This window comes from Pinus tabuliformis, chromosome X (genome assembly GCF_031772625.1).
Source record: "Pinus tabuliformis cultivar Carrire ecotype Pingquan chromosome X, CPIR1, whole genome shotgun sequence".
Lineage (NCBI taxonomy): Eukaryota > Viridiplantae > Streptophyta > Pinopsida > Pinales > Pinaceae > Pinus > Pinus tabuliformis.
In genome coordinates, this window is record NC_142308.1 from 1,247,217,956 (window position 1) to 1,247,243,376 (window position 25,421).

The window sequence follows — 25,421 nt, forward strand, 5'->3', positions numbered from 1 at the left end:
AGCCTCCTTGGTTATGTGTTTTTGTTTTGATCTCTATATCATCATCATGTATCTATTGGACAGTGCACTGGGTGCCATTTTGATATAATGGATATATTCATGAGCCTACTTCATCATATGTTGTCTTCTATCTATATTCTGATGCTGTGTGTTTGGAAACATGAATGAAAATCCTTAAAATTAAAAAAAAAAATATTTAATGTATTTTTTACAATGAACCGAGTCATTGAACTCGAGCCGGCTGGGTCGAGTCGGAGTCGGAGTTTTAAAACATTGGTGATGAGAAAGAAACTCCTTTAGGTGTGATCCATTGAGGTGATGAATTCTGACAAGTGTGCACATGAAGAGTAATGTACAATGCACAGCCACAAATGTTAAACAAACCAGCAATTTGGCTCTGTCAGGGAGCAGACTGTAACCCTCAGAATCAAGCCACAAATGTCAAACAAACCAGCAATTTGGCTGTGTCAGGGAGCAGACTGTAACCCTCAGAATCAAGCATATACATGGCCAATTTCTCTGACATTGGATGAGCTGCAGAGAGATTAAGGGGCACAAAATAATAAATATGCCATGTTAGAGCTGGAGCAGAGCCACAGAAGAGCTGCTATAGCTGTAGAAGAGCAGCATACAGACAACCAAGAGGCCATATTAGTGCCGCGAGTCTCAGAGGGGTACCTTTTGGGCCGAAGGAAGGCTACAATCTGTAGAGTTTCAGGAGTAAGGAGTCAGGACAGACATATGTACCTGTAAACTCTGCAATTGTGCAAATTTATGCACAAGAGATCCTGTAGCAATGCAAATTGGTGTTCTCTATGACAGGTCCAACATGTATCCCAAGGTAGTTTGCCTGTGGCATGGATTTTGACCTTGAACAACACACAAGTATGAACAGATTGGAAACAACAGTGGACTGATCTGTTTTTTTGTTGTCAGATTTTTTTAACAACTTTTCAGTGTTGTCAAAATTCAATTCAGAAATTTTTTTAGAATTACCAAGTTTTTCAAAATTGGAATTTTGTTGAGCTTAGCGGAAAGAACTATGCAAATTTTGCGGGAAGGGACAACAGTAGGGCTGTGATTGGTGAGTTTGGGTTGACAGCGGTAACAGTGTGACTTTGATGAAATTAAATAATGGTCATAAGTGTTGAGTTTTTGCAGTAACATGTACTGTAACAGATGTAACCCTTGTTGAGGCTACGGTGTTACATTTTCAGTTTTTTGTTCTTGATCAATAGTGTGGTGCCTGGGTTTTTTATTTTAAATGGTCTGTCCGTTAGAAGCCTGATGTGAGAAATGACAAGGAAATCAAAGATTTATTGGACATAACTTCAGTACCTGTAAACAATGAATGATCACAATTTTCAATGTAGTTGTTTGTTGGGAATGGTGATGGGTAAAGAGGTAAAAGAGACTTATAACCAGGAAGATTTGGAAGCCATTGTTGACAAAGCAATCTTGGGGCATTATACATAGGGCCTTAATTCTTAAAAACATGTTAGTTCCATGAATATGTTGGAAGGAGATTCGCTTCAGGAACATCTGAAAAGTCAAAGATATAAAAGATAAACTACTAGCCATTGGGAGGAAATTAGGCAAGGTTCTTGTTCTTGTTACCTCAGAGAGTGACCCATTGCCTTTTGAAAATTGAACGTCACATCAAAATTAACCGACCTCAAGTTTCAGCAGTTGTGGCAGTCTGCAACAAATTGCTTCAAAAAGATAACTGGAAGAAACAATTTGGTAGTGGGAGCATATCCTCAAAGACGACACTTGCAGCACGATTTAAGAGTAAGGGAAACAGTGGGAAGAAGGGTGGAAATGATGGTAGCAAAACTTTGGGTACATGCAAACTTGGAAAAGTTATAAAATATATTTACTGTGGAAAGATAGGTTATATAAGTAGCATGTGTAAAAATGGTCATGGGTTGAACCAAATCAATTGACCCCCAAAACCGGAACTATTACTAAACCATAAACAAAACTCGAATACATAAAATATTCAAATTTTAGTAAAAAATTACATACTCATGTACATCCATGTGAATCCAAACCATTAGACACATATATGCAAAATTTTTCATGTATATAGCAATAAGGGTACATATAACCAAAATAGCATTGACTGTAATCCATATTTGAATCAAAATACACAAACAAAGATGATATTCCAGGGCTTTTTGAGTTTTGGGGACTATTGTGGGCATCAATGGGGGCGACAGCCCCCTTGTGGTGCACAGCACCCTGCTTTTTTGTAAATTCTAAGGCAGTTTAGTGCAATTTTCACTGATTCCCTGTCGCATCAGTGAGTCAAACCACACTCCACACTAGATTGTCCAATGGCAATGAAAACACTGGATTTTATTGCTTTTTATTTTAATCTTTTTGGGGGTTTAATAGCCCCATGCAGTACGGATCTGGCCAGTTCAGGCAAATGTTTCTGATTATGTTTGAAATCAGCCATTTTTGGTTTAACACCATTATTTGGACTAGTAACCTTCAGGAACCAACTGGACTGGTTGGTTTGGTAGAGCCAGTTTGGTTCCCATAACATTGGGATGAACAACACAACCAATGATCTTATTTTGGAAAAGGGAAAACATCTGGGAAAGATCAAGCCAATCTCGTTCAGCCTAAAGAGGAAGCATATGCTATATGGATGAACAACACAACCAAGAACCTTATTTTGGAAAAGGGAAAAAATCTGGGAAAGATCAACCCAATCTAGCTCAGCATAAAATGAAGCATTATATGCATTCATGGTATGAAATAAGGATGCAAATGGTGTCAGGTGTGATGAATCATTTTGGGATGTTGATTCTTAAGCTTCAACACATTTCACTAGCCAAAAGATTGGTTTGTTGATTTTGTACAAGACAAAACACAATTTCACTCTGTGGTGTTTGGTGGAGTTGAGCACTTTGTTGAAGGAAAGGGCAATGTCCAAAAGCTAAAATGAAAGTTAAGACATTGACATTTATGAATGTTCTCTGTGTTCCTAGTTTAGAGAAGAATTTACTTTCAGATGGATTACGAAGTGTAGCCCACATTTGGGTGTCACTGTTCAAGGTGACAAATGCTTTGTAATAGAAAAAATGAGCAACGTAAATATTGTTATTAGTGTGGAAGAATAGAGTGTATTCATGCTGGTAGGATGATAAAGCTGCCGAAGCACATGCCTTGATATCCAACGATGGATGAAATAAAGTGTCCTTTGGCATAAAAGGTATGGTCATTTTAATTTCCATTTTCTCTCACTGACGAAAAGAAACATGGTGTTTGGTCTATCAGAGATTCAAGAACAGGAGGATGCATGTGAAGCTTGCCTTGCAGGAAAGCAACACTGATTGGATTTCAATGAAGGAAAGGCCTAAAGGGTAGACGTTGTTCTTGATCTGGTGGACGGTGATATATGGGATCCTACGAGGATTGTTTTGTCAATGGTGCTCGGTACTTTTTGTTGATTGTAGATGACCTTTCAAGAAAAATGTGGGCATATTTACTCAAACAAAAATCTGAATTTTTTACCGAATTAAAAAAAAAATTTAAGGTTGTGGTTGAGAAAGAGCTTGGTAGATGTGTGAAATACAACATATTTGTGGAATTTTGTGAAAAATATGGGATTCAATACACTCCCTAGCAGAATGAGTACCCGAAAGGAGAAATCACACTGTAGTACAGAGGGCAAGGTGCATGTTGGAGAACAAGGTGGTGCCTAATAAGTATTAGGTAGAAGTAGTGCACACTGAGTGCACTTGTTCAATCAATCTCCTGTAAAGGCATTATGAAATGTGACACTTGAAATGTGTTTCACATCACTGAAATGTATTGGTGTGCGTTTCCCTGCATTTCATAAAAAGGGGGACGCCATGAAATGTTTCGCCAAGCAACCCCTAGTCCTGGGAGCATGGGCAGTGCACTCCTGATTCTGGGTTATATGCCCCTGTGGAATATATATATATATATAAATATATATATATATATGGTTATGCCTTATCTAAATGTGTCTTCTCCAAAATTTTCCAAAAACGTGAACAGATATGTATTGTGGACACTTTGAGGGTTGCATTAAGGCATAAATATAGAGTTATATTTATCCTTGTTGACGTACATATAATACAAGTAGAAAGAAACAAGTTACATAGTTTTTGTTGGAAGTGCTTCTAGGAACACTAGAAGCTGCGCTTGCACTCACTCCCACATTGCATTAATATTGATTGTGCTCTTCCTCAGTCCCATTGACCTACTTTTGTGGTCATTTGTTGGACATTAATAAAATTATCTTATGTCATCTAGGGACTGCATTGTGTAAAACGGATTATTTCTTTGGCTTAGGTACCTTGTCTAGGGGTAACTCTACTGCTCTCGATTCTCTCCAATGACATCATTGGAGAGTGCATTGGTGCCTTCTTTGTGGTCGAGGCGGCAATAAATTGCTTTTTCTTTCTCACTTGCTGCTTCCTCGTCCTGTTCTATTGACATCTAGTTCATCTATCTTGCTTTCTATGATGTATACTTCAGATGTAATCCAGGGCACTCTCACAATGTAATATCACTAATTGTACTGCTTAGCCCTGCTGGCCTACTATTTTTGTTCATTTGTACGACATTAATAACATTATCCTATTGTATCTACCAAAATTGTTTGCGACTTGCACCTGGGATTGTCCTTTTGAAACTAATGCCATTTGACCACAATGATAACAAAACCATTGTTTAGGTTTAAGTTTAATATTCTTTTGAGCTTAACATTGAGCAAGCATCCCATTAGAAGCAAGGTATTAGATTGAAGATGGCTTTGTTTCTTTCTTGAACTTCTACTTTTGTTTGAAGCCCCTATTATTTGGTATAGATTTTGTACATATGCTTGGCATCTTTATTTATAAGATAGTATTAATTTTTTTTCAAGATTAATTGAAAAAATAATATAAAATAATGTCAGCTGGAAAGTGTATATGTAATTTTGAGATAAGATTATAATTTCAAAATAAATAAGAAGTTTAACATGTGGGTTATTAAAATAATATGTTAAAAATATAGCATAGCATAATTGTTTCTTTTATTTTTTTTAATAATGTAATAGATTAAAATATCTAAAATTGTGTGATTGTAATATAAATTATTGCTTGTCTGACTTTGCATAGAAATATCACGGCTAGCAACAAGTTTTTTAAGGATTTCTGCAAAAAAATCAATTTACCCATAAATATGCACAATATAGGTATGTACATCATATATAGAGACCAAACATGCAAAAGTCGCTCTCTCTCTCTCTCTTATATATATGTGTATAGATATATTATAACACAGAACGATTCGATCATTTCGAACCTTTTGTAGTGTGTTTGAGAGATGCCCTAAAATAAACAAGATAAATCAGTTTTTAATTTTATATATATATTTTATCATCTCGAACATTCCAACACTCCCCCTTAATTATGACTACTATTGCTTGATGATCTAAGTCCCAAATAGGATTACAACACATGAGATCAATTCAAAATTTGGTTTTACTTCTACAATATGTTGCAGGTTGTCCTTTAGCGCTTTGTTGTACATTTTTTTCCTTTTGCTCCAAAATTTATCTTATGTGTACTTTTTCTTATTCATATATATATAATCAAATTTGCTGTGTATTGGCAAGTTTGGCCAAGCTTGATTAGTCGATTGTTTTCGGGCTAAGTCAATGAGTATTATAGTTACTAACCAACATCTGTAACAAAGTAGCTGATAGCTGTAACAAAGTAAACAATATGTTGAATGCTATTTTCAATATTGTTAGGCATGTTCCAATTGAGGGAGAATTGGTCTCTAGTAGTAGGTGGGCTTTACTCCTCTCTAATTGATGGATGCCATCATGCCCAAGAATTTAATGTACCCCTGACTCTCTGTTGAAAATGTTAGTGAGAAAGAGTTCCTTGATTTGTGCCTTAATCAAAGGAACCACAATGAGTTTTTCCTTGAGCATGCACGAGTTCCTATGAGTTAGGAGTTAATTCCTAAAAAGTAGAACAAATTCCTAAAATTTAGGGCTTCTTAAAAGTTACGAGTGGAAGAAGCAGTTGACTAGTGCTAATTAGTGGAAGGCCGAGTTTATTGGCTTCCAGTGCGAGATATTTTGGGTAAAGGACGAGTTGATTGAGTCAGGCTCTTAGAACAGATTTAAGAACAACACCAATGCAAATCTTCAAGAAGGACATTTGAGTTAGGAGAGCCACAACCTCTATAGCTGTTTGTCGAAAGGGAGAAAGACAAGTTTTCTTTCTGTGTTGGAGCAGGCTTAGTTAGAGGAACTTGCTGGTAGTTTTAATGGCAATTCTGTGCATGTTCTAAGAGTGGTAATTTTCCGTGGAAGAGGCTGCAGTATCTTGGTTTTTTTTAGAAGGCAGAGCCCTATTAGGAGCAGATCTGGGCATGGTTTTGTCTTGGAGCAGACCTACGTCGGGGGCAGAAACACCGATAAAGGAACAACACAGGAGGCATGGTCTCTAAGATGGGAATTGCGCAGGGATAGAAGGGACATTCGGCCAAGTAGGAGCATGCCTGTAGTGCCATAGGGTGCCCTAACTAGAGGACCAGAATTCAGAAGGAAGTGCACAGGTCGAAGAGGTTCAAGTAGTAGAAGGGAGGATACATTCTCAGGTATGTATGTCCTTATGTAGTTGATGATTTTGCTAGGTGTTTGAGTCTAGGGTTAAGACAGTTTTGGTGGACATATTATGTATTGTTTGGGGGGCAGTTAGAAGGTGTCTTTGGTGCCCTAAGTCCAACATTTGAGAAGGACATCAAATCTAGTTGGAGTGGCAAAATTGTTGAAGCTTAGGGTTGATCCTTGAAGGGACAAAGGAAGCAGCCAAGAGGGCTTATTATTCAACTGTAGTTCACTGTGTAGAGATGGACTTCTACAGTGAGAGTGGCAATCTCCATTACTCTAAGACTTATCTTTTGTGGAGCAACAACGAGGCAAGTAGTGGGCAAGTTGAAGACCCTATGATTTGGCATCCTTGATGGACAAAGGAGCAGCTGGAGGGAAGACTATTTGGGCCAAAGATTAGTCACCTAAAGGAGCTGTGTTCACTGATAGTGACAGATTGTGGAGCTGGAGATGCATGCCGTCAGAGGGAGCAACCTTGAGTAGCAAAGCAGGAAGTGCTTAGAATAGAGAAGTGAGGGAATCACAGAGCATGGTGGGAAAGAACAAGTCTTCAAATCAGGTTCCGTAGAAGAAAGCAAGGAAGTCTTTTAGTTTAGAGGGAGCAAATGTAGTAGCGGAGAACATGGTAGTGTTGGAGACAGATCTAGGTGGATGAGGTTCTCCCAGGAACACCTTTCTCGCTAAGAGGGTGTGTTGAAAATGTTAGTGAGAAATAGTTCCTTGATTTGTGCCTTAATCAAAGGAACCACAAGAAGTTTTTCCTTGAGCATGCACGAGTTCTTATGAGTTAGGAGTTAATTCCTAAAAAGTAGGACAAATTCCTAAAATTTAGGGAAAATTCCTAAAAGTTAGGAGTGCAAGAAGCAGTGGACTAGTGTTGATTAGTGGAAGGCCGAGTTTATTGGTTTCCAGTGCGAGTTATTTTTGGGTAAAGGACAAGTTGATTGAGACAGACACCTAAATTATAGGAAGGACGAGTTAACACAATCTTTGTTAACTAGTCAATCAGCAGTTCGACTTTCCTCAAATAGAACTTGTCAGTAATAGCCTAATTGAAGTGCTTATAAGGAGGAATGAAGGCACCATTTGATCATTGTCTTGTGAGCACGAGTTGTGAGACAAGGCAGTAGAGAGCAGATTATATTTCAGATTACTCATATTAGCAGATCACAATTTTGTGGATTTTCTACACTCTTAGTGCATAAAAAAGTGTCTCAAGTTTCAACAATATACTGGATGGCCAAATATCTAATTTAGACATCTGAATCGACACCCCTTTCTACTGTAGTGCCCTAGGGCAATTTTTCTTCCTAGGGCTTCTTATTTTGCCTAGGGTTTTCCAACAAAACTTAATGCATTCATACAACAACAAGCATTTCTCATAAAATTAGCAATTTATTTCAATAACAATAGTGGGCAATAACTTCAAAATTCACATTGAAAAGTTTGATGATCCAACAACCAATATTCAAGCAACATTGTATCAAATCCAAAACTTGCTTGAAACCCTACTAACAATACATGAACTGGAATTAATTTGCTAATTCTACTATCTGAGGAATAGATCCATCTATTTGAATTCTAAAATAGATCCCTGTAGCAGAACCACACTTTGCGTCACTGAATTCAGGACGTGACTACTCCAGAAATACTACAAGAAGGGTTTGTATGTTTTGTTTGCCTCGGGATGTAATTAAATCCGCTTCAAAAATACTTCAAGGTGTTGATTTTTCCACGACACACAAGAATTTGGTTTGAGTATAAAATCACGATCACAATCACACTCAAATGCCAACATTAGTTCCTTTGGTGCCCCTTAGTCCTTCGAGGGTGCCCTACATGCCCTCAATGATCAAACCATCCAAAACACCTCTTGGTTTCGCGCCCACAACTTTGGGTGCAAAACCCATTGCTTGGGTACACTTGCCCACAAAATCCATTTGGGTTAAACTTCTCCCAAACCCTTGTACCCTAGGGTGTGGGAGTACCTCCCAAGATACACAAATCAACATTCCCTCTTAGCAAGGGAGGTTCCACCACTTGGAAATATCTCGTCATCATCATCACAACTAGCGACACTAGCCCAACTTCTCGTGTTTCACCACTGTAGCATACCCTGTGAAGGTTTCAATCTGCTTCAACAAATGGTTGCTTTATGCCTCAGATAAGTTCACATTACCTCGGAATAATATTTGGCTGCCTTGCTTCAGAGAGTCTCAGCCTATTGGATGAGATATGCTACTGTTTGGTTTCAGGACAAATCTGCACAATCCAGAATAATTTTGGTGTTCTCCCTCTAGAATTGTCTTGTTCTATTGGATGAATTTGCCACATATTTCCCTCAGATCTTCACCAGAATTCCACTATTCGCTAGATAGATAACTCCCTGTTTGCCAGAACAAATAGAAAAAAAACACAGATAAATTTGCTAAATATGGTGGAATCTTTCACCACCGGTATTAGTAGGAAGGAAAGGGGTTTTAAAACCCTCAGAGCTATAGCTCAGAAATCAGATGTATTTGATCCAAAACAATGATGATCCATTTGATTTCAACTCTTCTCTATTTATATATTTTTCCATGGGCTCCAAAATGTGAGGGGCTGTGGGTGCAACCCCCAACTTTGGGTTTTTTGCCCCAGCCGACCCAACTTTTGCCCAATGTTGCCCCAACATAGGAAAAATTGGGTTTTTACCCCTTTATCAAGACTATAGCCTATTTCGTCCTCTATTAGCTCATCAATTTGGAGAGGAATTTACATTTACCTAGAAATATTTTTTGTATTTCATAAATGTAGAAGTGAGACAAACTGTTTAAAATCCCCATGGCACATTTACCTTTGAATCTAAAACTTGAGTTGGTGATTAAAATAAGTGTTCTGATAACTTCAAGGGACAGATATATCTGCAATAACAATCAAAGCAACAGCTTTCACTCATCAATTTGGAGAGGACTTTACATTTACCTAGAAATATTTTTTGTATTTCATAAATGTAGAAGTAAGACAAACTGTTTAAAATCCCCATGGCACATTTACCTTTGAATCTAAAACTTCAGTTGGTGATTAAAGTAAGTGTTCTGATAACATCAAGGGACAGATATATCCACAATAACAATCAAAGCAACAGCTTTCATATGAGCTGGATAACAGTTGAGAATATCATTTGTTATGAACTTATGACACATTGATTCTATTTCTTCTTTTGAGAATCTACCATTTTAAAAGCTTGAAATTTTTTGAAACAAAACGGTATGCAACAACAACATATTTTTCTTAACCAGTAACTTCTTAATGGTTACATGTATTTATGGCACCACACTTTTCTGAGTTTCCTGGATATTGTTGCGATGTTAAAAATATGGACGTTAAAAATATGTTGTATGCTTCTCGATAGTAGCCTTTACTGATAACTGTGCACAGATGAGTTGAAAAATTGAAAATATTGTCTTGTTTGAATATTGATCCAGGAGTTGTGCATAAAGAAACAGCTGCGAAGCCAGATCAAGGGAAGTATACGTTGATCAGAAGTAACAGTGATGAGTATTTGGTAGAGCCGTATCTTTATGGTGGACTGTATGATGAACCACTTCCTTGCTTTGGCTGTGGAATTGGCTGGTTTACGTAAGTTAACCTCAAAACCTTTATTGAATGAAAAATTTCTTGCTATTTCATTTTTGTGTGTGAAAGAATACATGAAAAGGAGTCTGACAATCAAAACCTAAATTTTTCTGGCAGTTTTTTCTGATTGGTAGTCTTTGAATATTTTCCAGTGTGGAAAGTGACATTGTTGTCTTTCACATTGGGTCAGCAGAGCTTGACACTCAAAAATAGAGGTTTTATACACATTTTTCTAATTTTTTTATTTGCAAACCAATATCAAAGAGTGGGTCACTGACAGCAAATGCTAGAGTCAATAGGATTTGGTTTCAGACATTCTATCTAGTCATTTAAGGTAGCTTCAAGAAATATTTTTTTAAAAAAGGAAAACCTTGTGGTATCTGTCCATCTTACCTGGAATACCTGGTTGGAGGGTGGCTCAATCATCAGTCACTATAATGGCTGGTCACGTCAAGGCACATGACCAGCTTTGAACCTGTGACCCAAGGCCTCCCCATTGACAACATGTCTTGGGCAGATGGTAGATTTAAGAAATATATCCTTCAGCTACCCTATTTTGTGATAAATTCTCTAGGCTGTTATGTAATAATAGTACCTCAAGTGTGCCAATATTTTATTTATTGATTAGATCTTTTGGAAATTATGGGGATTTTATCCTTCAAGTAAAATAAGTTTTTAAAATATACTGATTCAGGATGCCTTGTTAAATATAGCATCCTGACAAAATAAGAATAAGGAAAAAATTGAGCTTATAGATAATCTCAAAATCTAGTTATGGCTCTTTGATGCATTGATATTCTCAAGATCTATCTATTCTACAGATTGTTTTCCTTTTGATGCTTCAGCTTCTATAAAATGATTGTAATATTCTTGATGGAACTCAAAGAAAAACATTTATAATCATCCCTTGGATCAGGAAGATGATTATAGAAGACCAAGGTGTTAATTCTCTGAAGTATTCAAGTCCCAAGCATGCTTTTCCTTTTCTCTCTTACTGCCGCCAAAGAAGTCACAATTTTGGTGCCTTGAAACATAACAGCATTTTCTGAAGAAACTATATTGTTCTTTTTTCCCAGGAAATTCCTTCACAGAAAACCTTGCAGGGAAACCCAACGTATGCTTCCCCACATTTGTGGATGACATATGGTAAACCTGTCAGCATACACTAGTGCACCTAACCCAAGGGAATTTGAATTGGGCACTTGCCAGCATGGAAGTAGTCAAATGCTTATGGACATTGGCGACAACCAGTTGAACTAACCCCTTGGTTTTGAAGAAACCATATATCAGTAGATAGGACAAGATAGTTGCTAATACTGTCCAATGAATGACCAAAAAGATGGGTTGATGGGACTAGTAAGTACACTCGGTGATACTAAGCTTGTTGGAGTGGCCGAGGCTACTCTGAAAGCAGAAAACAAAAGAAATACTTGAAATTAGTAGGACATCAAAAAGGAAGGATGGAAAACAAGAGAGTGGAAGGAAGATCTACTATGTATGTAAGATGACACGAGGAAGTAAATATGTGCTGCTGCATCTGTCACTGAGAACTTCGAAGGTACCAGTACACTGTCTGATGATGTCATCTGGAGAGTGTCCACTGTCCAGGGTTGAAAGGTCCTGAGAGTGACTTTACAATTGCTTGAGGCCTGAAGGAGAGAATCTGGTAATAATGGCCTGGCCCAGATTGGGCTGCTGATCTGGTTGACACTGAGGACGGGTTCAAAACAGTATGTTTCAGTCAGAGGGACTTGTGCATCAATATTTGTTGAAATGTGAAGACTTGTTGAGATTCACAGATGCAACCTCATTTTGCAGTCATTTTTAAAGTTCATTTTTTAGCTTTTGCAGGTTAAATTTCTACACTCTGCAGCTTGAGTTTTGTCATATCCTGTTTGGCATGAACTTATTGTTTTGCTCCCCATTTGTCCAATGCGTGTTGTATTTTAGCAGTTGCACACAGAGTAGTTTCAGAGACCAATTCAAATGTGAGGTCCATTCTTTAGTACATACATAGTTATTTTTGATCTTTTCTCAGTAAAATCTCCAAATTGTAGGCCCAAAGCAGCAGCTCTATAAGTGCTGTAAATGCAAGTCTGTTTATCAATTCAACTATAAATGCAATTACCAAATATCATTATCGCATCAATGTTTTTGAACACCAGTGTATACTTTTGATTTCATATTTTCCTTGATTAACTTTTTTTGTGGCTTTAGTAATAGTTTTCATTTCGAACTACCTTGATCGTCGCAGTTAAATATAGACAATGTGGAAGTAGGAAGTAGGCAACCTTCTGGTAGACATGTACTCTGCACAAGGAAAATGTCCCTATTGATTGAATCGTGCCCCTTGTATTGCTTGTTTCTCTGAAGAGCTTCTTTGCAGAATGTAAATTTGCTACAAATGCAGGTTGGCTCATTTTAGCTTATTGTACTCCCCAGAAAGTTCATGCACACTGTGCACTGTATAATAAATTAGTAATCTTTGGGATTGATTCATGGGCACCGAATTTTACCTCACAAGGAACAGGGGTTTTGTCTTGGCCATTATGGACATTCTATATGTTGGAAATCCATAGAGGTGGCAGTTAAATGATTTCCCTGATTATGACATTATCTTGTGATGTTTTCGTTATTATTATTAGTTCTTTCAATTTATATTTTCTTATCATCAAGACTAATGCCAATCAACAAATAGAAGAGGACACAAGATGTAGTCACACTGCCAGGGCAAAACCCCACTCGAGGGGAAAACCCAGTCAAAGTTCTTCCTTCAGTAGATTCCAAATGAGATGACCAAGGCCCTTAGAACATAGACTCGAGACTACCTCCATCGAGCCATCCTTCTTTCACTGTTTGCAGCCATGTCACTGAATTCTTGTCACTGAGTTTTCATCGAATACTTGCCACTGAGTTTTCATCGAATACTTTCCACTGAGTTTGTACCGAGACATCAACACTAACTGTGAAGACTTCGAATCCTTCTCACTAATTACTGTAATCACATTGGGACAGAGATTGCACCGAGATCTTCACTGTTGTAATACGGAGCCCTTATCACTGTTGTAATACCAAGCCCTTATCACTGTTGTTATACCCTTAACCTCAGACCGAATCATTACCACTGTAGTTATACCCTTAATGTTGACCCTTCTCACTGCTGTGGTACTGAAACAGTGTTACTCCCTTACTGTGATATCTGAACTTCATCTCAGAGGTAATCCGAATGTTCTCACTGTGTAAGAGCCCTGAAAACAATTCACTGTAGTCCGCGATAATCTCAGAGATCCGACCTTCTGTGGCAGCACCGAGATCATCTGAGCTCCTGTAGTGACACCGAAAAATATCCTCTGAAATTCCTGTCTGAACTTCTCATTTGAACGAAGGCCTTAGGCTGGTATATATAGTAGTTTGTCCATAATAAATGAGCTGACATGACTACACGAACAGTTGTGTCTTCATTTATGTTGAGGCTGACTTGAGTTCAGTTAATTGTAACGAACTTGATAACGATCTTATTGAAGCCAATAGGAGACTTGATGGAGGAGTCTTTGACCAAACATATCGATTTTGACCTAAAGCCTACAATGGAGGCTTGACCTATACATGACCCAAGCATGAACCCATGCTTTTCGTCAATTTCAATAATATAAAATTCTTTTTGCTTTTCATTTGACAAGTATATTACATTTTGACTTCAAGTACAATTATGAAGACCGAACCTACTTACATTTTCCAACACTATACGATAACTCTACCCTCCAAAGTTCAAGATATTGATGCCAAGTTATGATATTCATGTTATGTTTGAAATTGTCATTAAAACCTGTGTACCTACTTCCAGTATATACTGCATTGTTGGTTAGTGGGATGTGTGGTTCAAATTTTGCCGAATTGGCATTTGTTGTATGCAAATTTGGTAGCACTATGACATTCAGTGTATTTTCCGTACAGTACGGAATGATATTGTCAACATGCCTTGGGTGTTTTTGATAATATGTGTCATGTCTTTGATACCCTTCGACCTTTAAATCCCCTAAAAAGCAGCCCAACAATATTCAAAAAATACCTATAAATTGTAGAAATTTCTCATTTCCTACCCCGGTTTTTAGTTTCACCTTATTTATCCAAAATAGTTAAATGCCATTTCCCATATCCATACATTCAACAACTGGAAAATAAATTTTGTTGAAAACTCAAATTCTGGAAATATTACAGAATGTTGAATAAATATCAGTACATACAAACAGCCATTCAACATATTTAAACACAGTGATTTTTGGTTAAGGTGACCCTGGAAAAACCCCCTACAACTTTTGGGGAAAACCAGTTCGAAAGCTCCTTATTTTTGGAAAATGCTTTTTACAGTGAGAGAAATATTCAACAAAAAAATTAGCAAGCAAACTTTTACAACTTATCTCGTTTTCCGTGCCTCACAGCCAACTGGAAAAAACTTGCAAACGGCAAAACAAAACATCAATAAATGTTGTACGACCTCCTCGATTTTTGTGCCCAAATTTCAACCTTAAGTGCTGCTGTACGGACTACCTAGAAAAGCGTGCCAAGGTACAACCACTTGCTGTACAACCTCCCTTGAAAAACGTGCCAGCAAACTTTAGATTTTCTGCTCCTTGATTTCTGTGCTAACTTGCTGTACGACCTCCTTGGAATCTGAACCAAAACAGTTGTACGACCTTTCTAGAAAATCGTGCCCAAAATCTGCCTTTCACTATGTGTTAACTCAGCGGTATGGACTTGCTGAAACGCTGCCTTGGAATGTGTGCCAAGCTGCTGCCTCCTCCTCTTCATTGTGCAAAAATCTCCCTTGGTCTCTTGCTCTCCTTCTCTCAATCTGACATGAAAGAAAAATAATGACCTTTTCTTCCTTTAATCTAACCCTAAGTGACTTTTGGGAAATCCCTAAATCCAATGGCTGAAATAGATTGAGATCTAGGGCTGAGATTAAATGCTCATTTAAATCTCACTTTCTATTTTTTAATTCACCCCACTTTAATAAAGACCCACTTAGTCATTTATTTCCAAAGTCAATTTTCCTCTCTAATTTTACATTGACTTTATTAAAGTCACTTTAAAATTAGACTTTAGTAACTTTATCAATTAAGTCACTTTTAAATTAGATTTCACTTTAGGAGAAAAATTAAATTCTTTTGGACACTTTTCCCTAGGCCAAAGATCAAAGCCTTAGGGAACCACTTGTCCTCCGTTACCAAATTTTAACACTCCCTCTTACCGAGGAAGGTAAGAATATCTGCAACCTGCTCATCAGTGGGAATATACTCAAGATTCGCAGCTCCCTTCTGAACATAGTCTCTGATGAAATGATATTTGATCCCGATATGCTTTGTCCTGTCATGAAATACTGGATTCTGTGTGAGTTTAATGCAACTCTGATTATAAGTAAATCACTGAAGGTCTCAACGGCTGACCAAATAAGCCAAACAACATCTTGCGAAGCCAGATGGCCTCACAACTAGCTAGACTGGCTACCATATACTCTGCTTCCGCTGAACTCAATGCTACTGACTGCTGCTTCCGGCTGAACCATGACACTACTGCCGAACCCAACCCAAAACAGCGCCTTGAAGTACTCTTCCTATTAGAAGCACAACCTGCCGAATCAGAATCAATATAACCTGCCAATCTCACTCCACCCCCCTGCCTGTAGTCCAGACCATAATCCACTGTTCCCTGTAAGTACCACAAAATGTGTTTTGCAGCCACCTAGTGAACCTTCCTAGGCTCACACATAAACTGACTCATCGTGTTGATTGCAAAACAAATATCTGGTCTAGTGTTGACCAAATACATCAAGGAACCAATCAGCTGCCTGTACAATGTGGGATCCACCAACTCGGAATCCGAAGCATGAAGCTTGTTGCAGTTGGTGATCATCGGTGTCGACATGGGTTTACTATCCTCCATGTGGAATTTGCCAAGGATGTCCACAATATACTTCCCTTGCCCCAGGAAGAAATGCCCCTCCTGCCACTCCTCCAAACCCAAAAAGTAATGCATCAAACCGATGTCCTTCATCTCAAACTCCACCGTAAGATCTCTCTTGCAGTGCTCTATGAGTCTCTTTGCACCTGCAATGACCAAGTCATCCACATACAGCACCAGAATGAGAGGCTCCTCACCTATCACAATATTGTAAAGGTTTGGATCTGCCTCACTCTTTGTGAAACCCATCCCCTGCAAGTATGTATCTATCTTGGAGTACCAAGCTCTAGGAGCTTGCTTCAGGCCATAAAGGGCCTTCTTCAGTCTGCACACATGGGACTCCTTCCCATGCACCTCAAAGCCCTATGGCTGCTCAATGTACACCTCCTCCTGTATGAAGCCATTGAGAAATGCAGTCTTCACATCCATCTGGTGGATCTTCCAACCCATCTCTGCTGCTATCGATATAATGGAGTGGATCGAAGTATATCGAGCCACGGGAGCGAAGGTTTCCTCATAATCAACTCCCTCTACCTGGGAGAACCCTCTAGCCACAAACCTCGCTTTGAATTTCTCATTGCTGCCATTTGCAGCATGCTTTACCTTGTAAAGCCATCTGGAGTTAACTACGGATTTGCTCCGAGGCCTCGACACCACCTCCCAAACATCATTCTTCATGGTAGAAGAATACTCCTCCTCCATGGCCTCTCTCCAGACTTGCTGGCTAGCTGCCTCCTCATAGCTAGAAGGCTCAAAGTCAAGGATGTTGGTAGCCATTGCCATATAGCTACAAAACCTCTCAGGTGGTCTACTCTCTCTAACCGGCCTCTTAGGCTCAGCAAAAGATGTGGCATCTCTCAAGGTGTCCTGAAGCCACTTGGGCTTCCTCTTCCCTAAGCATACTTCTCCCATTGGAGAATGAAATTCCTCCTCCTCATCATCATCAGGAGCCTGAACTCCTGACTGTCTGTCTGCTGTCCTCCTGCTTGCACCTGAACCTGTAGAAGCTGAGGTACCGTGTGAACTGCCCATCAGTGGACTCCCTAGTGAACTACTCTGTGGATTGCTCTGCATATTGCCCGCAGCACCACCCCTCTAGCTCGGCGAGCCACTGCTCACTGACGGACCTGACATCGTCATAGATGTACCTCCGAATCCTCCTGATCCCTGCCCACTGGATCCCTGCGACTGACTCAACTGCTGCTGAGGGTCTGGCTGATCCAGATACTCTAACTCCCGTGACCTCCTAAAGGCCCTATCCTCCTCGAACTTCACATCCCACCTGATAACAACTTTCCTCTGTGCAGGAATGTAAATCCGAAAGGCCTTTGAGGTCTCACTGTAGCCCACAAAGATACCCTTCTCTGCGGTGGGCTCTAGTTTGGTCCTCTTCTCCTTGGGTATGTAGGAGTATGTAATGCACCCAAAGATACGAAGATGACCAATATCAGGCTTCTTCCCAGAAAAAGCCTCCTCCGGAGTCATGTGCCCCAAGGCACGATGCAGACTCCTGTTCTGCAAATAAACAATTGTGTTGCAGGCCTCTGCCCACAAGAACAATGGCAACCCCTGATCATGTAACATGGCTTTGGCAGCCCCTCCGATGGATCTGTTCTTCCTCTCTGCAACCCTGTTCTGCTGGGGGTTGTAAGGAATAGTGAACTCCCTCCCAATGCCTGCCTCCGCACAATAGTCAACAAACTCTCCAAGGGTGTACTCTCCCCCATTGTTCGATCTCAGGGACTTGATCTTCCGACCTGTCTGTGTCTCCACAAGAGCTCTAAACTCCTGAAACCGCTTGAAGACCTCACTCTTGGTCTTCAAGAAATAAATCCAGGTCCTCCTGGAGTGATCATCAATGAATAAAACATAGTACTCATATCCACTCAAGGAAACGTGAGACATCCGATTGCTCGCATCGGAATGAATCAAATCAAGTATCCCAGTCGCTCTGCTGTCACTGCTGGGAAAAGGGGATTTGGCAAACTTGCACATCGCACATCTTCTGCAAGTATCAAAGTGATCAGTACTGAAATCTGGCACACCTGTAGTGATCTCCCGCAAGGTCCTCAAGGCTCCATGATACATATGCCCCATCCTGCAGTGCCAAATCTCACACAGCTCAGAACTGCTAGCTCTGCTGTCGGTACTACTGATCAATGCCAAAAGGGGTTGGAATGCAAACTTGTACACCTTTGCATGGCGTACACCTATCACTCTAGCTGAATCAGCGGGAGTGCCCCTGGGATACATCAACACCTATCCTCCCTTGAACAGTATTTCATATCCTCCGTCCTCCAAAGCTGAGAAGGATATGAGGTTCTTCCTCATCCCTGGCACATAAAGAACATCTGACACCTTCAAGGGAAGTTTGGACTCCCTCTGAAATGTCAGTGTCCCCACATCGACTGCTCTAACAACTCTGTCATCACCGAGTACTACCTCTATATCAGTGCCACTCTCTGAAAGCTTTGAGAAGTACTTACGGACTCCTGTCATGTGACGTGAAGCCCCACTGTCCACATACCAGATACTCGAAGATGCTCTGCTAATCGAGGGAAAAGCATGCTCCCTTTGAACCTGTGTGGCAGGTGATCCTGTACTAGAGGACTCACACGCAGTGAACCCAAACTCCCGGTCAAAACGATCTGCAAAGTCCTCAACCTCTGCTGACGCTGCCAAGCTCTGGTTCTTCCCCTTATTCTGCTTCTCCGGACACACAACTGCATAGTGTCCCATCTTTTGACAATTCCAACACTTCACCTTGGAATAGTCCTTCTATGTGTTACCCTGTTTACCTTTACCTTTGCCTTTGCCCCCACCATTGCTTGTGGAAGCCTGCTTCTTCCCTTTGCCTTTCTTGCCTCCTGCCAACAGTGCTACATCCTCATCTTGCTCAACTGGCTTGGCTGCCCCAAGCTGACCTTTCCTGATCTCTGTCTGAATGCAATCATCCCAAAACCTCTCCCATGTGGGAAGGGTCTCACGTGCACAAACCCCATCAGCAAAGTTCATCCATGAACGGGGGAGGCCATTCACTGCAATCCACACCAACTCAGTGGCTGGAATGACCTCTGCAACTGCTGCCAACTCATCTCTCATATTAGTAATCTTTGTGAGATATCCAGCTGCACTATCATTACCCATCTTAATGGTCTTCAGCTTCTCCTTCAGGACCATTTTCCGATTCTCATTGGTACTCTGGTAGAGATTGGACAATGCTGTCCACATCTCATGGGCATTTCTCTTTCCTCTCACATGAGGAATGCAATGGTATTTGACTCCGTCTAGAATCAGTCTCTTACCCTTGTTGTTCTTTTTATTATAAGCAGCCAACTGAGTAGCATCAGTAGGCACAACAACAGGGTTCTGTGTGGTATGCACCATAATGTCCCAGACTTCTGCCTCCTCAAAGATACTCTGCATTCTCTCCTTCCAAACGCTGTAATTGGTATGCCCATCCAACCTATCCTCCACCCTCAATCCCAATGACATTCTGCTGTCCTAAAACTGAAAAATAGCACTGCTGTAGTAAAGATAAAACTGCTATTTGTTAAAAATCAGCTCGCTGGAATTTTCTGAGTGAAAAATCAGTAGGCTGTAATATTCCTCTTTGCTGTCCCAAACTGCACTTCAACACTCAAGCTCTGATACCATGTAGAAATTTCTCATTTCCCACCCCGGTTTTCAGTTTCACCTTATTTCTCCAAAATAGTTAAATGCCCTTTCCCATATCCATACATTCAACAACTGGAAAATAAATTTTGCTGAAAACACAAATTCTGGAAATATTACAGAATGCTGAAAATGCAGAAATAAATATCAGCACATACAAATAGCCATTCAACACATTTAAACATAGTGATTTTTGGTCAAGGTGACCCTGGAAAAAACCCCTACAACTCTTGGGGAAAACCAGTTCGAAAGCTCTTTCTTATTTATGGAAAATGCTTTTTACAGTGAGAGAAATATTCAGCAAAAAAATCAGCAAGCAAACTTTTACAACTTATCTCGTTTTCTGTGCCTCACAACCAACTAGAAAAAAACTTGTAGACAACAAAACAGAACAGCAATAAATGTTGTACGGCCTCCTTGATTTTTGTGCCCAAATTTCAGCTTTAAATGCTGCTATACGGACTGCCTAGAAAAGTGTGCCAAGGTACACCGTACAACCACTTGCTGTACGGCCTCCCTTGAAAAACGTGCCAGCAAACTTCAGATTTTCTGCTCCTTGATTTCTGTGCTAACTTGTTGTACGGCCTCCTTGGACTCTGAACCAAAATTGCTGTACGGCCTTTCTAGAAAATCGTGCCCAAAATCTGCCTTTCACTGTGTGCTAACTCAGCTGTACAGACTTGCTGGAATGCTGCCTTGGAATGTGTGCCAAGCTGCTGCTGCCTCCTTCTCCTCACTGTCAAGAAATCTCTCTTGCTCTCCTTCTCTCAATCTGCTCATGAAAGAAAAATAATGACCTTTTCCTCCATTCCCTCCTTTAATCTAACCCTAAGTGACTTTTGGGGAATCCCTAATCCAATAGCTGAAATAGATTGAGATCTAGGGCTGAGATTAAATGCTCATTTAAATCTCACTTTCTATTTTTTAATTCACCCCACTTTAATAAAGACCCACTTAGTCATTTATTTCCAAAGACACTTGTCATTTCTAATTTTACATTGACTTTATTAAAGTCACTTTAAAATTAGACTTTAGTAACTTTATCACTTAAAGTCACTTTTAAATTAGATTTGACTTTATAAAAATTATAAAGTCACTTTAGGAGAAAAAATAAATTCTTTTGGACACTTCCGTAGGTCAAAGATCAAAGCCTTAGGGAACCACCTGTCCTCCGGTACCAAATTTCAACATAAATATAAACTAAATCATCAACTTTTCAAGTAATGAAGAATGGCTTGGAAGATGAGCAAGAATAAGTAGGGAATCGGAGGAAAACTCATTTGAATACTTCTAATTAGAATAGTGGATAGCTCTGAATCTTTCTTTGATCCTGTCTGCCCCTTTTTGGATTTGAGATACCATTCTGCCAAGGGTGATTAAGCTGAAGATTACTGCATATCACCTACTCACTTAGCCAACTAATTTAATAATTGATACCAATGGAAGACCTTTAATGAGGGCATGAGCTTCTGCATAGGTTTTCGATTAAGCACCTGGACCTCTTTCATAAGAGAAGGGGGAGTCCAAGAAGACTGTCTGGTGCTGGTGATGATTTCACCTATACTCTTATACATCAAATAAAATTATTTTATCTTGTCTACAGGTTGTAACGAGTCTCTGTACATTATTTCTAGTGCTTTTTTGAAATTCATTTGAAATTACGGCTACAGTTTTGCAGTCTTGATGCCTGGCATTAAAATCTACAATGTGACTATATCTAACCAATTTCACAATAAATCTTCAGCATAGAAACTGTTGAAAGAGCAAACATTGAGATCCAACTTATTAATGTCTTTTATATAATGTAACTTATGTTAGTAGACATTAATGTTAGTGGTTAATAATATGTGACTAATATCATATTTTAGTGTTTAAGGTTATTAGTTAGGTGGTTAAACCACCATGACTAACATAGGGTGCTATATAATAATGTATTGAAAGCTGAATAACTTGAGAGTGCATATGTAATTTGGGTAGTCTCCCTAGGGCTCTGGTTAATGTACTTGCTGTGGCATGATTAATATGGACACATGATGCCGCTGTTAGCAATTTTGATGTTTTATTGCCACTGAAAATTTGCTGTTGGAGTCACGGTAATATTTCACAATAACGTGCCATTTCAATATGAGCTTCTGTGACTGAAAACACTGACACATAGGCTGCTGAAAAACCAAAGAATCTGTTGTAACCTGAATGTTGCCATCTGCAGGAATAAATGTTGTAGACTCCATGCAGAACTTTTACATGAATTACAATTGAATAAAACAAATACACTTTATTTTGGCTCTGTGCAAAACATTACCTTGGTGTTGATGTCAAATTGTCTTTCTTTATGCCAAATTTAAATAACTCTAGAGACTTTTGATTCACAGACTCTAGGATCTGTACCATGCTCTGATGCCATGTAGAAATTTATTTGGGTGCATACATAACACATTCCTCGGTGATTTATTTGGAGAAATAAGAAATAGCAATATATTAATGTGATGCTGCAGTGGGTACAACACGGGAGCCCGAGTTACTCTACCCACATTACAGAGGTACCACTCTCTCAAGTTACTCAACCTTCAGTGCATCATTAAATAGCAACCTTGGTTGGTTATGGTGATTTGACCATCGAACCTTTATAAGCTTATCCCCTAAATGTTATATTGGTCTCTCTCTCTGTCTCCCTCTCTCTCACAAACACACATATAACCAGTAGCATTAATATATATTAATATAAAGCTAACATGATATAAATATACATTAATATAAGTTGGAGCTCAATGTTTGTGTCTCCAGTGGATTTCATGCTGAAGATTTTATTGGAAAATTGGTTAGAAATAGTCATGTTGTAAATATTATTGCTGGGTTTAAAACTGCAAAAATGTAATTGTATTTTCAATGGTTTTCTAATGAAAGATGTACAGGCTCCTTCCAGTCTGCATAGTATGGGTGAAATCATTTTCAGCACCAGACCATCTATTTGAGCACCTTAAACCAGATTTGGCTAATTAAATTGTTGCATTTTTGTTTGATATTGGAAGCTGGTACATTTTTTTGGCAATTTATATTTACTGCTAGTTGGTGGTTTTTGCTTTGGTACAAATGCTTTGTCTTTTACATTTCCACCATTATATTGTATTTTATAATCAGGGTTGATAAGGACTATTCAGCTCTTTAATTTTGTGTTATTTCATAAATTAATCTACGTCTCAAATGCCATGAGAAGTTTTATAGTTTGATCACTGATAAGGAGGCCAAAACACCTGCCTGATATCTTAATATGAATCTATTGCAACACATTCAACAGAGGAGTGGCAGGAAAAATCTGCCATGGAAGATGAGCTCAGGAATCACAAATAAGAAAATACTTGGCATGTTCAAATACTTTGATGTTTGCTAATTTATTTTTAATATACTTTGCAGAAATAATTTATATATAAAAAAGAATGTGGCTGTTAAGTTAATAAAGTGTTTGCATAGGAAAACAAATATAAACAGCAGAGAATGCATCAATGATTGATTGGTTTTCAGTCAAAATGCTTTTATTTCAGTTTCATTGTCACACCTAGAATCAGCCATCAGAAGATTAATAAAATGGATTTCCGTGCTTTTCTAGAAGTACCTCCTTTTGTCTTTCTTTTTTATTGTAAAATGTGCAGATAGTGAAGTTAATCAAATTCATGTTGAATATTGTTGGCAGTTTTCTTTTGGGCTTTGTTTTTCCACCACTTTGGTACTATGCTGCCTTCTTGTACTTGAGAAAATACTCACGCAAGAACCCACGAGAGCGACCAGGTCTTGGGGCATCTGCAATTGCTGTAAGTGCAACTCTCCCTTTGATAATATGAAATATGTATGCTAGCTATTAATATCATGTATGTTGTCTTTTGAACTAACTTTTTCCATTGCTGATCTTGTTCTTTTTTGTTTGGAATCTGGATGCTTCTGATTATTAAGGTGTCCCAGAGTTATAGAAACAATGCTGGTTAATATATACTTAGTCTGAAATATATTCAAATATAGGGATGGTTAACTTTCAGAACAATGTAAATAAAGATAATATAATTGCAATTATAGATGATGGGTTTTAGTCATTGTTTGATTTTTTTTCTTAAAATGGTAAAGCTATGGTTACTTATCTTGAAACTGCCATTCTATTTCATTTCTTATTTTTGAATTGGATTACTAGTTTTCAATCTGGAAACTTTTCAATCTGTTTTGTTCCAATGGTATGACTGCAATGGCTTGACATATATGGATCCCATGTTCTTTATCTCTAATTACTTAAGTTATTTCTATGTTGTATGGGGATGCGTCCCCGCAAAAAAATCCCTCGTACTTTTACAGGGGTTGGGAACATCCCCATTTTTTCCGTGATGTTATCGGGAACTTGGGGACATCCAAGCCGTTCCCAATCTATCCTAGGTAGATTGTGGGGCCTTTTCGGGTATCGTTCCACCGCCCTCGAGGAAAAAAATGGTACGTCTGACATGGCTTAACATCATGTGAACAAATCCATGGCTCAATGGGAAACCATTATCAACATTGCACCTTCAAAAAAGTGGCCTCAACACAACGCACTGGTAATTATTCTTTGTCATCATTACTAGATTTTCGGTGCTTCTCATCTCACTAGACAAAACATTGTCCGTTTGTGGGTGTCTTCGTGGGACGGAAATTAGAGTTCCTCCAAAAATTAGTAATGAGAAATCAGTAATGATCCGGATTGGATCATTATATTGTTTTTCATCCATCTCGATGCATTCAAAGTGGAAAAAGTGGAGCAATCAGTGCATGAGACCGTCTTACTGGTGGGACCCTGTTTGGCAAAACAGGGTCTGAAACCTTCCGGGAGCGTTTTGAGGCATCAAACAACGTTTTTAAGCCTAACACCTTTTCATGTTGTTCTACACACAAAGATCTTTCCAACAACACAGGAAGCGCATCAATCAGAGTCCGTATGCAAAAGTTATGCCACTTAGAAGTTGACCTTCTTGTTTTTGCACCTATAGTTCAGGAAGTTATGCCACTCATAAGTTGACCTTCCTGTTTTTGCCATTGTTTTACAAACCGGCCGTTTCGAAACCGAAACGGCCGAGTCGAACCGAGTTGAAGCCTTGAGGAGTGACCCGGTAGAAAAACCAGTCCGGGAGGCCGAGTCATGACTGACTCGGCCGAGTTATTGCATGACTCGGCCGAGTCAGTCATGACTCGGTCAACCCGGCCGTTTTGCACATCTACTCGGCCGAGTCATTAAATTCAGCCAGTCACCCAAAGAAACAACGATTTTTCTATTTTTTTTTAACTTTTTAACATTTGGCTGATTGTTGGGGACTCCAAGGTGTTTTCTAAATTGGTTAAGTGCTATTTGGGGTCCATTCCCCTCTCCTAGTATTGATATGATGTTCAAATTTCATGGTAATGTTAAATTCTTAAAGTAAAAGTGACATTCTCCTTAATCTTCATTTTCATCCTTTTACTTAAATTTTTAACATTACCATGAAATGACTCAGGATGTTTAAGA

General features: G+C 39.0%; 1 protein-coding gene across 1 annotated transcript in view; it reads left to right on the forward strand.

Moving 5' to 3' along the window:
* LOC149144494 (uncharacterized) overlaps positions 1 to 25,421 on the forward strand; it is a 48,125-nt gene that overhangs the window by 5,324 nt on the left and 17,380 nt on the right. Inside the window, exons 3-4 of the mRNA XM_089449835.1 lie at positions 10,123 to 10,276; positions 23,598 to 23,715. Of these exons, the coding sequence (XP_089305961.1) occupies positions 10,123 to 10,276; positions 23,598 to 23,715 (272 nt within the window). The remainder of the gene's footprint in view (positions 1 to 10,122; positions 10,277 to 23,597; positions 23,716 to 25,421) is intronic.